This window comes from Neofelis nebulosa, chromosome 11 (assembly GCF_028018385.1).
Source record: "Neofelis nebulosa isolate mNeoNeb1 chromosome 11, mNeoNeb1.pri, whole genome shotgun sequence".
NCBI classification, from domain to species: domain Eukaryota; kingdom Metazoa; phylum Chordata; class Mammalia; order Carnivora; family Felidae; genus Neofelis; species Neofelis nebulosa.
Window position 1 is genome coordinate 27,619,219 of NC_080792.1, and position 15,755 is coordinate 27,634,973.

Sequence of the window (15,755 nt, forward strand, 5' to 3'; positions counted from 1 at the left end):
AACTTTTTCTTTTTTCTTTTTTTTAACGTTTATTTATTTTGAGAGCAAGAGAGAGTGAGTAAGTGAAAGCAGGGGAGGCGCAGAGAGAGAGGGAGAGACAGAGAATCCCAAGCAGGCTCCACACTGTCAGCGCAGAGCCTGATGTGGTGCATGGTCTTGTGACCTGTGAGATCATGACCTGAGCTTGAAATCAAGAGTCACTTAACCGGCCGAGCCCCCCAGGTGCCCCTCTAAGTTTCTTTCTAGATTCAGTTACTAATATCCACATCCATGTTACACATACATTCATAAAAGCATATGTAAAATATATTTCTCTCTGTGGATGAAAGTTTTATGTATTCCTCCAGCACCGCACACTATGTTTTAATGCCAACTTGCTCTTATGTCACAGCTGCTGTTGAGAGCCAGCATACGTTCATGTTAAAATGAAGACTGTTATGAAAGAGGAGAGTAGAGTGGAGTACTGTGTAGTGAGTAGCCGCCATGTAGTTGTGTTGAAACTTAGTGCGCTGACGACTGAGAATGCCCGGTGGTGCAGCCCTTCTCTCCTGTGAACTAACAGCCAGATTGTTTGTAATTTCCCATGCTATTTAAAACAGGGTTCTCATGTATCAGCCATCTTCTGTAAGGGTGCCCAGTGTGACTTCGGTTGATCCGGCTGCTATTCCGCCTTCATTAGCAGACTACTCAGTACCATTCCACCACACGCCAATATCAAGCATGTCATCAGATTTGCCAGGTATGTGAAGAGTTGTTTTCTTTTGTTACCAAGTTTTATTTGTTTTTCCTCTAAATCTGTGGAGCGAACGTAGTGTTACAATTTAAACGGAAATACTGAGGAAATTTGAAGCCTTCATATAAAAGTCGTATCTGTTTTAATATATCACATTCAATTCCTGTCATTTTAACTACAGAGCAATCTGTGGATTACTGATGATAGGAAATCCAGTAGGACGGTAGGAAACTTCTTTAGGGGTTGCTCTCCCTCATGAGGAATTTGTACTCGGAGACACTGTCTTTGTCATCGAAGCTTTGCAGGTTCGGTAGAGTGTTTCCTCATCATCTTCTCGGTAGCCCATCACAGCTTTAGAACGTACTGGTGTACCACAGGGTTAACGTTATCAGTGGCTTTGCCCTGTGAGGCTTTTGTGCTCTGTAAAAATAGGATCTACCAGCTCTTTCCTTAGAGCACTGCTTAATGTTTAGGGATATCTTTTGAAAAAGTCAAGGCTGCTTGAATAACCTTAGAACCAAGGCCATATTATAAAATTTGGAACTCCCCCACAGACCCCCCACTTTTCTTCCCTCCGTAGCCATTGTTTTTGTAGGCATTTTTGATCAATCAAATTGGAGCAAGCTGAAGCCAGTGCCTCTTACATTCATGACTTTCCTTCTTTCCGAAGGGCCCTTTTAGTGGAATACCCTTCTCTTTTCCTGTTAATAATCTTCTTTTCTAGATTTGTAAAGTTACTTTTGACCTACAATTTATTTTTCATATCCCTCTATATGAGGCCTTTATTTCAAGCACAGCATATATTTTGTTGGGCCAAATTTGTGTTGTTGAAACAGTTGATAGTTGTGGTACCTGGCCCAGGGTAATCTTGCCACTTGAAATTTATTCAGATTGTTTGAGTAAAATTTAATGGAGAAGAATAGACTAATAATAGTATCTATCAAAAAATTTCAAAAAACCTACTTAACTGTCTATGTTTACTCCGTATGTACTTGGGGAATTGGCATTTTAAAACTTGGTTAAGTCCAGCGGGCACCAATTAAAAAATATTTGTTGTATACAAAGCTTGATTCTAAGGTACAGGGGCAGTTTCATGGTCCATAAGACAGATGGAAACTCAGAGATACTTAGTTCGTAACTGCCAAGTTTTCCTTTAACTGTGGCTAGTTTTAAAGGAGGTTGAAGAGTGTGTATCATCTTCATATGTGTTACAAACCAACATTCCAGAAGGATTCGTTTTCCTAAAGACCTTGAAATCACAAATAATCCTGAAAAAACTTTTTGTTTACGAAAGCGACCCTGGCCATTTAGGAATAGAACAGCCACAATTTACAGATCATTTGTTTTCAAATTATGTGAGTCTGGATGAATTTTTAATTTTGGAGAATTGACATTATTTCAAAGTTTGGGCCTAAGGGGAGACTATAACAAGTGCAGGTGTAAGAAGCAATAAGTTATGTTAACTGTGTATTTTGTAAAATACGTTCCAAGCTGGTATTAAGGAACTAAGACTGATATGCAGGGCTGATACTTAGCGAGTGTGAACTAGGATGGTGACACTGCTTATTAGAACGTTGACCTGCTTTCTTACCGTTTGATAAATTGAACAGAATAGGGTCTGTTGTACTTCAGAAGAATTACCAGTTTGTCATCATCTATGAATTATGCAGTAATTGCTACATCTAAATAGTTTAGTTTTTCCTTTGTTTTATTGTTAATGTGCTCTTCTGTAGTTAGTGCTCATTTTAGTTTTATTTTTGTGCATAATTTTTATGTAATTAGTCCTACTGTGCAGAGTTTTCATATTTATAAATTTAATAATTTATAATAAAATATTAAATAGAACAAGAATGGAGAGATGACAAAGTTTTAATACATTTCTTAACATTCCTTTTAAACATCATAAATATGAATCTTCTGAATCTGCAGGAGAACAAAGAAGAAATGATATTAATAATGAACTGCAGCTTGGATCATCTTCTGATACTGTGCAACAATGAATTACAAAATAAAACAAAAAATTTGTATTTATGGAATGGAAAACAGCTTGATTATTTCAAGAAAGAATATGACTGCCTTATTATTGCTAGTGCCATATTGTCAGGTGTGAATGGTGCTCAAAAGTTGTACATTAAAATTGGAAAGTGCTAAACATTTACATACTTAATGTTTTGTTAAAGTTCATGGCTCAAGTAAGGAAAATGTGGTGTTATTAATAAGACATGTAGAGTCAGTTTCACTTAAAGAAGCATTTAAAATCCAGAAACTGCAATTTCATCAGTGTTAATAAAACATTTAGAATGTACCATCTGAATTTTTAACACTACCTGCTTTTTAGTTAAAAATAATTGAGCGTTTTCACCCATGAAATATGTAGGTGGGCGTAAAAACCTATCAATACAACATACTGCAATTGAAACTTACGGTGAAATAAGAAAACAGCATTTTACTAAACTTACAAAAACAAGGCAGTAATGTTTTAATCAGTATTCATGAAACCTCATCTGTTTCGTGTAAGAGTTTTAATAGTATACTTAATATGTAAAATGCAGGACTTTGATAATAGTTTAAAGTTTTTTTGTCAGAAGGAATAACATCTGAAATACCGCATCAAACCTCAGTGTTAGTGTTTGAGAAAAAATGGTTTCAGTGAAAGTATTTCATTACAATGTTGGATTTTGTATAGAGAGCATCTGCGTAATGCTAGGGAGAAAGTCAAGTTTAACCAAACTTAGAAACATTTCTAGGTGTCTTATTACGGCATTTTATAAGTCACCATATTCAGTTATCTTTGGATAAAGTGTCAAAAGATACAGATCAAGTGTCTTAAATCTCTCATCGGTATATATTGACTGGCACACATGAAATGATCATCAAAGACAATTAGAGTACATCTGAAGAGCGGAGAATTGAACTAATGAAAAAGTGAAGCATCTTTGCACCTTGCCGGGCAGCCTCCAGTGCTGGAGCTGCACAAACCGTTTGAAGACTATATCAAGCCTGTATATTTATCTCAACTGGTTATGAAGTGGGGATATTTAAACATGTAGAAAATGAGCATTTTTGAGTGATTTGGCTCCAATACACAATATTGCAAGAGATATTAATACTTCCTTCCTTTAGCTTTATAAAAAAAAAAAAAAGGTTTAAGTTATTCACCCATCCAAGTACTAACCAGGCCCGACCCTGCTTAGCTTCCGAGATCAGATGAGATCGGGCGCGTTCAGGGTGGTATGGCCGTAGACAAAAGGTTTAAGTTATTCAAATGGACTGAGTGATTGAACAGACATTAAAAGTGATTGAACATATAAAATTAAGCTACAAAAAGCAGAAGCTATTCTAAAGAGAAAAATGTTACACCATTTGAAGCAAAACCAAATTAATAAAATTAAGTCAATTAAAAGACATGCCAATAAACTGTCTTTGTGACTTGGTCAATAGTATGAGATGTTGACTATATAAAATTCAAAAGGTACTATAAGGGCTAGACAGATTTTGAGTTACTCTCTTCAGAAGCACAGGATTTGCTGAACAATGTTAATGTGAAGAAACTCTTGGCTTATTGAGATGTCATCTAGTGAGTATCAGTTTAATGGGGAAGTCGTTGGAAAAGTTCGTTGTGATCCCCTTTGTCCAGTTTTGGCTCAAATTCCATTGTATCATATAGCTAGTGACAGGCATATGGAGTGAAAAATCATATTAACAGTTTTTAAAGATGCTTTAGAAACTGATTTCATTGAAATGATTGGTGCTATAGCGTGTATCACTTGATAAGCATTTTTACCATATCCTAAGAGATTATAAGGGAATAAATATACTTTAAAAGAGTTATAAATTATTCATATTGGTTATTTAATATATTAAATATCATTTCCACAGATATTTTCTATTTTGAGTAACAGTCTAATATCAGACTTGTATTCTGTATGATCGTTATATTTGAGGTGACATTGAATGCTAGCATATAAAAATTCATAGAATTGAACCAGAAATTGGCCTGTCTCACTGACCTATACCTAGTATGTGATTTTTTTTTTTTTTTTTTTTTTTTAGTGTTTTGAAATTTAGGGAGGTTTAGAGGAACTGACTTTGAAGTTTATTGCTAGACTTTTCACATCTGAAAATTTTTACTGTTTATTGTTACAATTTTAATACTTTAAAATGGTATTACTGGGCAACCTTTTCCACATTCCTGTTTCTAAAGCTTAATTGGAGAGTCCCAGATCTTTGGTTCAGAAAACTGCATTAGCTTATAAACCAGTAAACCCTAACATTTGGCTTGTTAGCGAGCAGCAGTTAACCAGGTGCTTGCTTTGTGCAGAGCACTGAACTGTGTACTACTCTTGATGTGGGGACAGAGTGACAGAGAGCAATCCATGAAATGGATCTCTGTTTAAGAAGTGCTACTTTAGTTGAAGCTCAATGTGGTTGGTGTATTTCTAAAAAAATAAATGTGAAGTATCTTTTAAGAGCCTAAGTATGTTTTTTTTTTTTTAATAGTCCGAATCCAGATCATTCTCTCATCATTTTTATTGCTTCTCATTCTATTAAATGATGAAGGGGAAAAGTTGACTTTGACTAGTCCTCCTCTGGCAGTTTTTGGACTGCTCCCTTTAAGTCTCTGGGTGGTGGTTTTTCCAGTTGTTTTGTGAGGGAATATGTTCATTTTGGGGTTTTACGCATCTAAATCTCACTGATCATGGTATTGAACTTCTCTGTGGCAGAATGGTAAGCACTTACCCCAAATGTTGTATGACTCATGATAAATACAAAATGATTTGGGGAAATAATTCTTGTCTCCAAACTATGAGACAACTATTAACAAAACATTTTTGTTTTAGGTTTGGATTTTCTTTCCCTTATTCCAGTTGATCCCCAGGTATGTATCCTGAATTTAAGCAACTAATTTGTATTTGATTGTTGGTTATGTCATACTAACTAAAAAATGACCAGTTGCATAAAATCAGGACAGTCAACTTGCAGTTACTTAACTTGATGGAAAGGAATTTCTATGTAAATATTTCACAATTTTATTTGGAGGACTACAGTTGCTGTTTTTAAATTTATGATATTTTGACTTAATACCTGAATTTTTAATTATATTTTATTTAGTTTTCCGAATCAGTTAGCATTTCTTACAAGCATTTGGGTGATTAAAGTGAGGGGAAGCAGTGCTGATGACTGAAGTTAAAATTTCAGAGATTATCTGTGAAGCACTCGTTCTATGCATAGAAAATAGTGGAAGCTGATTCAACAGTCCTGAATCATTAGCTTGATTCTTCCTTGTTTTTAAAGGCCATCAGATACAGACTTTGGGGATGCCCCAATCCAAAGTTGCTGTAAACCGATCATTCCGGTTTTCTCTGTCAGCAGTAAGAAACTCGAGGATCCCAGGGACCCAATAGTAAATGTGGACTGACGGACGTATATATCAGAGGCAGAACAGGGGGAGAAGGGAAAGGCATGGGGAAAGCAGATGGGGAAAGTGAAGCAGAGAGTGACTTTGAGAGAATTGTTGCAGGTAGGGAGGGCCAGAGGAAGACCCACAGAGCACTGCTTCATAGGCTGCAGAGGCCGCTAACCACAAGTCTTATACCGGCCTCCTGTGTCCGTACTCTGTATCTGATCACGCCAACAACACTGGAAATTTGGGCCCAGGATAACGTGTGCAGAGTGAGGAATTTCTTCTCACTCTGAGTCAACTCTGTTACATTAGTAGATTCTATAGCAAAAGTATCTATATATCTTTCTAGGAAATGCATTCTTCAGGCTTGAAATATTACTGAATCTTATGAGAACCACCCTTCTAAAAAATGATCTTAGAACCCATAGGATTTTGATTTCATAGTGCTATTTGGCATCCTTAGTGTCAGGCTAACTTATTTGATAAGCCAGTAGAAGGGTAAGGTTGTGCCTTCCGTTTTCCTTAGAATCCTTAGATTTGTCCTCCTTTACCTCCATAGTACCCCCCCCCCCCACCTTAGGCCCTGTTACCTTTGTGCAGATACGTGCCAATACACGTGGTTAGATACACATGGTTAGAGGTAAAATGGCTGCACCCTGAGTATGACAAGAATTCGTAGAGCCTATTGATAGCAGAACTGTGGTATCTAGCATTCATCTTATAAATGAAGAGAGTACCTTTTTACTACTAGACAGTCAAAAACTGCCTGAGAGGAAGTAGAAATAAAATATAAGTTTCTGGGCTTTTTTCCAGATTGTTTAGCGGAAAATCAGAATTGATTCAGTTTTAAAGAAGTTTAATGCCTTAGAAGTCTACTCTCTTTAGAGCACCCGAAACGCTCTCCCCCCTTAACCAGTATCCCTTTGATCTCTTTGTGTATGACGTTTATTTTATGGATGAACCAAGACCGTTACCCATGCTAAACACTGAACTACTTTTTCTGTCAGGCAGCCTACATTTCGGTCGTTGCTCTTCCACTGATTGGCAGCGTGAGCCTGGGGCTGTCGTTGCCATTTTAAGATTTTTTGGAAGATGGTGTAGTGAAAAAAACTTCAGTTTTAAGTTACTGTTTGGTAACTTAGTATCTCTAATGATAGGCTGGAACACTTTATAGAATTGATACCACTGATTGAATATTCTTACTGATCTTTTTTCAAATAGTCGATCTGAAGACAAATTTTTAGGACTCCTCCTCTTGTATATAACTGGTCCTCACTTACTTTACTTTTTTTTTAAATATTTTTTTTCAACGTTTTTTTTTTTTTATTTATTTTTGGGACAGAGAGAGACAGAGCATGAACGGGGGAGGGGCAGAGAGAGAGGGAGACACAGAATCGGAAACAGGCTCCAGGCTCCGAGCCATCAGCCCAGAGCCTGACGCGGGGCTCGAACTCACGGACCGCGAGATCGTGACCTGGCTGAAGTCGGACGCTTAACCGACTGCGCCACCCAGGCGCCCCCTCACTTACTTTACTAAAATCAGTCAGTGCTGCTGTTTCTCACATTAAATATTTTCGTGGCGGTATTTAGCTCTTGTCTCTCTACTCCTCTTGGACGATATTATAGTGTTAAAACTTCAGGTTTGAATTTGAGAGTCAGCGATCAAGATGGTAAGGAGACTTGAAATCGGAATTCTTGAAGGGGGGCAGTATCAAGCCCCACAAGGAAGATTATATCTCCTTTCAGATTTGTCCCCAAATTTTGTGATTATGTGGGATAATTCTCTGTTCTGAGTATCCTGTGGTAGTTAGCTACTGTATGGTGTCTGTTTTAGAATGAATGCTCTCCTCCTGATTGCACAGGTATCATTTCATGTATGTCTAAAGGTTTCAAGTGGTACTGTTGAGTTGATCAGTCTTAAAATTCTTGCTAAAGAGTCTGATTGACACTAAATTTTGAAAGAATTATTGAATTTTGTACTAGCATTTCTGCTTAATGCCATTAGAAATAAATATTGGTTAGCCTTTATGATGTGCTTTAAAGCTGGCATAAATGCATTTAGTGAGCAAATTCTTTTTGAGGTTGAGTATGAGTCATAATGGTGGGGCCAGTATTTACTATTAAATAATCTTAGTAGTTGTTGACATTTTGTACTTGGACCTGTATACTTGGTCTACAAATTCTGCAAGACTTGAGAGAATCAAAAATATGCTGCACTCACTAAACAGTAAAATAGCTAAAATCATACCACCTTCCATCCGAAGATGTGAAGTTTTGAGAAATTCTAAATCCCACTAGGATTTAAATATGTGGCTATCACTTATGCATATCTAACAATTTCTAGTCTCTTTATTTAAAACCAATGTAGCCTCTTCCTCATCGGCATCATTGTTTGTTTCAAGCAGTACTGTCCTCCTATGTTTTTGGATAGTCTCACCTCACCCTTAACAGCAAGCAGTACGTCTGTCACCACCACCAGCCCCCATGAAAGCAGTACTCATGTTAGTTCATCCAGCAGCAGAAGTGAGACAGGGGTCATAACCAGCAGTGGAAGTAACATTCCTGACATCATCTCATTGGACTAAAGGAGGACTCCCTCGATTCTAGGAATCATTCATCAAAACTGTTCTTTCTTGGATCTCTGGTCCGTGGAAGCTATTTTTTTTTTTTGTAACGGTTACTTTGCTATTTATTGAAACGTCAAATGGATTCTTTTGCTTTCTGAGATGAACGCAGATGACTACAGCAAGAACCAAATGACATGCGAGGATTTTTCTTACTCATGCTGTACTGAGCATCAGATACATTCGGCCATAACTGTATCTTCTCGAGAGATGGATTTCAGTTTCATGTGTTGATGGATTCTGCATACACATCGGTTAAAAATTTTTTTTGTTGTAATAAACAGCAATAAAATTATGTAAATATTCAAGTAAACTTTTTTCTAACTAAAAAGATGTAATCAATGATTCTAAAATGACAGCAACTTCTGTTTAACCTGATGTGAAGGCAAGATACATGGAAGGAAGTCGTGTTTGCTGAATGAGTCCTTTCCACGGAGATTTGTTCCATTTCATTGAAGTAATGAAACCCTGATAAGTGGCCACAGCTTGGGTTCCTCTTTTCTTCCTGATATCAGCCATCAAAGAGAAATGGCCTGTGTTGTGTATTTTCCCTGGTTGTCATTTACACTTTGATGTTGTTTGCTAGCAATTGCAGAGGGAAGTTCTGGGACTTGGCTGCTCTTTATCAATGATAGTGCTAAAGAACGCTATGCAGATTCTGCCCTGACATAACGTGTGTTATTTTTGGTAATTGTACGTGCTCATTCTAGAGATCTCTATAAAATTGGGCTTGCCTTCTCGAAAAAGAAATTCTATGCAGCCGTTGAATGTTGAGTGAAATGTTTTTGGAGTAACATGTGGCTAGAATGTTCATTAGAATTTTGTTCACACTGACCAGAAATATCGAGAGCTTTGAGGCAGCAGAAGACCAGATTGGGGGGCGGCGGGAATAACAAGAGTTTAATCTCTTCCTAGGAACTTCTTTGGCTCATTTATTTTATAGAATAATACACAAATACTTGTTGAACCTTTTCAGATTTTACTAACACTAAGAATGCAAATATGGTTTAGGACCCTGGTTTTATTTCTCACCAATACAGTTTCAGTGTCCGTGATGATTTTCAAACGTAAAGAAAACACAATAGCAAGGCATGGGGACTGCATCAGATTTCCTTTTACTTTTTTTTAAAAGGCAATCTTTCCTGATACCATGAAGGACAAACAGAATTAGAAATGTTTGAATTTGAGTAAGGAAGGTTTGGGGAGAGTGGCCTGTAGCCCACTTTGAAAACCACTCATTCAGAATGTGCTTGATTTTAAATCCCTCAGGAGACTGAGTTTTACCCTTAGAGAAACATTTCTATCCAAATTTTCTATTTCCCTTTGTTTCATTTGGCTTCCTAAATTTTTGAATTCTCAAGGAATTAATACTTCATGTTTAGGTTTCTCTCCCTAGCTGTGTCTATTTGAAAAATAAAACCCTTTTTCAAAATGACTTAATCTAACTGATTTCTCAAACCAAAGTGCCCAGATGAAGAGTCTCCCAATGTCAGTTAGACTAGGGACACAGTCGCATTACTTCAGGGCTGGTGTAACTCCCAGAAGCTGATTTGTCACTGCTTGGGTTTGTTTTGTTCTGTTGTTTTGTGGGTTTTTTGGTTTGTTTTCTTTTTCTTTTCTTTTTCTTTCTTTCTTTCTCTTTTTTTTTTTTTTTTTATTTCCTCTCAACACCACCTCAAGTTTTCAGGGCCACTGCTCTCTTTGTAAACAGACTTAATTTCATGTGATTTTCTTACATCATCCCCCCCTTTGGCTACATCTTCCCTTTACTTAATGTGTTACCCCCTTTTGGAGAGCTGCTTCCCATTAAAGCGTAGAAACAAAACCACGTCTCCCTGCCCGGGTTGCGCCATGGTGGCCATTTTACTTGCTTAGTCATCAGATCTCCAGTCCGTGTTACAATCTTTTGGTCCAGGTAGGGAATTTCTTCTAGTAAAATTTTCTGTTGCTGCTCGAAAGACAGACGCGATTTCTGTTCACTCTGTAATCAGATAGAAAACGTAACCCTGATTTGTGTGGTATAATTTGTTAATAAATAAATGATGTATATTTGTTACCATTTTGCTACCCTGTAGATTCTCAGACTCCCCCTCCCCCATTTAATCTACTACAGAGTTTTATAAGGTAAATGGAAATACTCGTAGAAGTTCATTTACGTACTTGGTTCTTGTAACCAATACCTCTGTGCTTTTATAGTTTTGCTTTGTTTCCTTTTCTACTATTTTATGTGAACAGTTTTAGTGTTCATTTTTGGTGCTTTACACTGAAATTACGTAGAAAATTTTAATTTATACAGGCAACTAATGTTTTTAAAAACACATTTTTAAGTTTATAATCTTAAGATTGGGCTTTTAGTATGTTATCTTTGAAGGTGAGTATTTTCTTTATGCTTTTGCCTTCTGACAACAGCATGATCCATTAAGCCATTATGGTTTCTTTTCGTTTTCATTTTTGTTTTTTTTTTCGTATGGTCACCAAATACTTTTACCGAGACCCTGACTTTTCAGCAGTTTGTTTTGCTTGCCCAGATTTCTGCTTAACCAAGTGTAATACAGTTTCAGAGGACATTGTCTTAGCTGTCAGCCAACCAGTGATTATGTGGACTATCTTGTTTAAGGAAGGGAACTGCAGCTTCTAGTCTCCTCTTACAAACACTGAGGCAACCTGTAGTTTTGGTCTTTATTCCTGTGTAGAAATGTGAAGGGCTTTTGTTGCCTTTGGTGACTCTTGACACTGTAATCAGTGCTGAATATAGCTTCACAGCTAAGCTCTGCTTACATTCACAAACTTTCTAACCCTAAGGTGAGCCGCTTTAGGATTTTATGTCCATTTCTGCCCAGAGGGTAAAAATCCTTGGCACGTGTCACAGGATAATTAGATGGCCAAATGAAATAATAGAGCTAAATTCAGGTTATGTGGCACTTATCTTAGAACGTGCTTCAGGAAAGCTAGGATGAAAATACTATGATTAGGTGAGGGTTGTAACAGCGTAAGTTGAGCCATATAACTCTTGGTGTAAAACAAGTTTCTCTAGGGTAGAATCTTAAGGAGTTTGAAGAAAGGTTAAAATGTTGGACTGTAGGTGGAATGGTATTCAACAGAGACTATTTTGACTTTGAGATTAGACCTTTCAGGCATTCTGCCTTCAGACCAGTCCTGGACACGTGTCACTTAGTAACCAAGTTTGTTTGTTTTTCTTCTAATAAGTATTCATTAGTTACGTTTTGTCTTTTTCAGTAAATTTAATTCTTACAAACCATTAGTTTAATTCTCAAATATGCTTTTTATTTCTCTCTAGCCCCTAATTGGTACAAAAGCACTTAACTATTTACTTTTTTTCTCTTTTTTTTTTTTTTTCAAGTAAACACTTGTTTTCCTAATTTTTTTTCATTTTGAAAAATGCAGAACAGTGCGCCATTTAAACTTGGGTCTGATGTGTTTTGTGGCCCTGGATCCACGTGCTGTGGGAACTGTCATTAAGACCAGTGATTGCTGGCTTGGCCTGCTTCACCATCTTTTCTGCTGCAGTTCCACATGAATATGGTGAAACTTGGGGAAAACAATTTAAGAAGTTCTCTGCCATTTTTTGTTTTTGTTTTTAGTCTGATGCTTCTGTCAAATGAATGGTTTGTAGGCCCCCTTTTTTTGTTATTAGGAGCCACACTCCCAATTCCTAGCAGAACAAATAAAGCTGTATAAAAATGCCCATTCTTCTTTAATCCTTGATTCAATAATGTTTGTTTTTTTTTTGTCTATGCCAGTAATACACACTCATTTTGGAAATTTTAGACAATACAGAAGGCTTATAAAGAAAAATAATAATTGCTTGTATTACATCACCCAAGAAAAAAAAAAGCCCTTTGATATTTTTGCATATTCTTGCCAGTCTCTTTGCTTCTTGTACATGTTTTTACATAGGTTTATTCATTCTCGGTATAATTTGTATCTTGGTTTTTTCCTCAGTCTACATGTCATTAAAAACTGTCAACTCTTGTTAATTGCTTGATATTCCATTGTATGGATGTGCCATGATTTGTGTAACCTTTCCCCATGGGGCATTTTAGATTGCATCTCATAAAGTTACAGCAAATGTCTTTGTGCATAAATTATTTCCTTAGGGCGAATTACTAGAGGTGGAATTTCTGGGTCGAGGATATGAACGCTTTTGTAGTTCTTGACTCATGTCACTTTTCCAAATGATTTTACTGATTTGTACTCCAACCAGATGATATGAGAAGAACCCTTTAACCATATTTTTCAAGAATATGCACCGTTTACCTTAGTGCCGGCATCCACACTATGACCCTCAACCCTCCCCACCCTGGTGAGCGGGGGCTGATTTGGAAATGGTTGGCAAAGATGTTCCCCGGCTGTGTCAGTTTCAACTACATCCACCTGACATGTTCCAGAAACACCTGCCTAAGATATCCAAGTAATTTTTCACATAGTTTTACTTGCCCTGTGAAAGTCCATTGTAAGACTGTATTTTCCATCCTAGTTAGAAGGTCTTGACTTTTTTTTTTTTTTTTTTTTAATAAAGCATTTGTGCCTAGGGCCAGCCCTTAGTAGCCAGCTTTCTTTTTTCCTTTCTGTAGGCTCCATTTTGCGTTTTCTGAGCCCCCCAAAGCCAGTAGGATCTCCTGAGCCCAAGGCAGTCCAAACCAAACTGGAAGAGTGGTAAGGCTAAACAATGAAAGGGCCAAATTTTGCTTGTTTCACTTTGTGTTTCCAATGGCATCTTGGTGTTCTAAGGGCAGCTCTGGCGAAAGAAAAATAGTGCTTCCTCAGATGTTCAAGGTGTGTTATTTTCTTGATTGGCATACCACATAATTTCCCAAACTGCTTTTTATTTCAGAATGGCTTTTAAAGCTCCCTTCATCTTGTGTTCTCAAAGCTTAACTCTTTTAAGTGAAGAAGAATATTGTGTTACAAAATAGAATATGCCTCTTATTTTGGCCTTTGTCAAACTATTCAGATATTCAGTATGTTTTATAAGTGTTTATGGGATAGAGTAGAATAAAAGATCTGGTCCCAGGCTTCAAAGGGCTCGTAATCAACTTTTCAGAAATCAAGAATTCTTAACCTACGTTGTGCTAAGAATTTTACAAAAGTGTCTCATTCCTTACAATAGCCCTTCAAAGGAAAGAGGTATTGTCCACACTTAACAGATGAAGGACTAGATTTAGGAAAGTTTCTCAGTGGACTTGGAAGTCTTAAACGGACCTACATCAAAAGCCCTCATTAAATGGAAGTGACATTAATCAGGCTATTTGGGAATCTAGACATAAGATCATGAGAACTGATTTTAGGTGATGGCCCCAGGAATATAGAAGGAGGACACTGGAGCCATTTCAAAGGAAGACTCAAGATTCAGTGTCGTGAATAGATACAGGAGTAGGGGCTGAGTCCGTTTCTCGAGCCTGGATAACCAGGGTAATGGTGCTGTTTACAGAGACAGGAGGCAGTTAGAATGGGCATAGTCGTTTAGGAAAGACAGTGAGTTTGATGGTAAGCATGAGATTTCAAAAAGGAAGGGTCCACGAAGCTCATGTTTGCTTTTCTGCAGTCTTTTAAGATGTGCAGCCTTCCTTCATCTGCCATTTCATCCACTTGCCTTCATTCTGTAGGTATTCTGGTCACTCCCAGTTGCCCATCAACCCTTTTTGCTAAACCATGCTCACGGCGTCTCAGCCTTTTCTTTGGATTTTCCCTTCACTGCCTTGTCACCCATACCCTGCACCTCTCGTCAGTGTGGGCTGTGTTCACTCACATTCCACGTAACTTAAAGAGGTGGGTGGTTGCTGCCCTTTCTCTGTTACAGTTTCTAAATAATTTTTCCCAAGGCCTCTGACAAAAATATGCCCCATTTGTAGCCCATGCCAAGGTTATACTGTTAGTACTTCTACTCTTACCAAGGAACCTGATCGTGACCTTGGATTTGCTGAAGGCGTCGCTTCCTGACTCACCGTGTTTCTTGCCGTCTCTGACTTTGTAGTGACTCTCAGTCTTCAACGTTTTGACGGATGATCCATTCAACAGTCTAGCCTGTAAGATTTTTGGTTACCTCCAGTTTCTTCCACTGAAATGTCCGGCCACTATCTCACCCCTTGTATTTTCTCTCTATTTCTTGTCTGTCTTAGGCTCCTCCTTCATTATTACAGCCACAAACATATCCTCAGACCCCTCCTTCAGGGTCATCTATTCATCCTTTGATTTGACATCGCATGGTCCCTTTGCCCATTCTTGTCAATTATCACAAGTGTGACTACTCTCAAACCGCACCTGTGTCTGCAGATGACCTTATTTCCTGATGCACTCGAAGATTCATTATGTCAGCACGATTTTGTCTCCGTGTGTGCCCACTTTCATTCTCCTTCATTCCAGTCTGAGGATGAGGTGGGCCCAAAGGCCAATTCAGCCACATGGGCTTTTTGACTCTTGTCTCCTTTTGTCATCCTCAGGACCTTCCTCCATCACACTTCCTCTTTCCTGCCTGCCTTTCACCTCTCTACCGCTGCTTTTGGCCAACAGGATCTCATTTATCCAATATTAGGTGGTATTGTTACATGCCAGGCATTACATCAGGTTCTCAGAACACAGGAGAGATACCCTTCACCAAAGCTGTGCTTGAGTAGAATGAAGATGAGTGAAGTAGGGAGATTACAGTGCAGTGGGTACAAGGCAAAGTACAGGGTGCTGCAGTAGCGCGTGGACGGGGCCACGAATGGATTTCATGGACGTGTCGCACAAGTAGGACCATGGGAGTGGAGGAGCTGTCAAGACGATGGCAAATGTTCAGAATAGCTGGACATCTGCTAAGGAGTATTAGGAATGCAAGAAATCGTGAAGGGCCCTGTAAAGACGTGCGAAGGATGGAGGTGTTCTCACGGTCATTAACAGCAGCGTTCGTTGAGTTTGGTACGATGGTCTCCATTTTACAAGTGTGCGAACACATCGTGAGAGGCCGAGTGACTTGCCTGTGGCCCCCTCGTGA

General features: G+C 38.1%; 1 protein-coding gene across 10 annotated transcripts in view; it reads left to right on the top strand.

Moving 5' to 3' along the window:
- PIAS2 (protein inhibitor of activated STAT 2) overlaps positions 1–12,855 on the top strand; it is a 101,570-nt gene extending 88,715 nt beyond the window's left edge. For 6 of the 10 annotated variants that reach the window (XM_058692193.1, XM_058692187.1, XM_058692188.1 and 3 more), the window contains 3 exons: positions 600–739; positions 5,575–5,612; positions 8,540–12,855. In XM_058692193.1, the coding sequence (XP_058548176.1) occupies positions 600–739; positions 5,575–5,612; positions 8,540–8,722 (361 nt within the window). In that variant the 3' untranslated portion in view covers positions 8,723–12,855. Of the gene's footprint in view, positions 1–599; positions 740–2,662; positions 2,892–5,574; positions 5,613–8,505 lie in introns of those variants that run through there. The other 4 variants (XM_058692186.1, XM_058692190.1, XM_058692189.1 and 1 more) reach the window with 4 other exon arrangements.
- Positions 12,856–15,755: the final 2,900 nt, after the last annotated feature.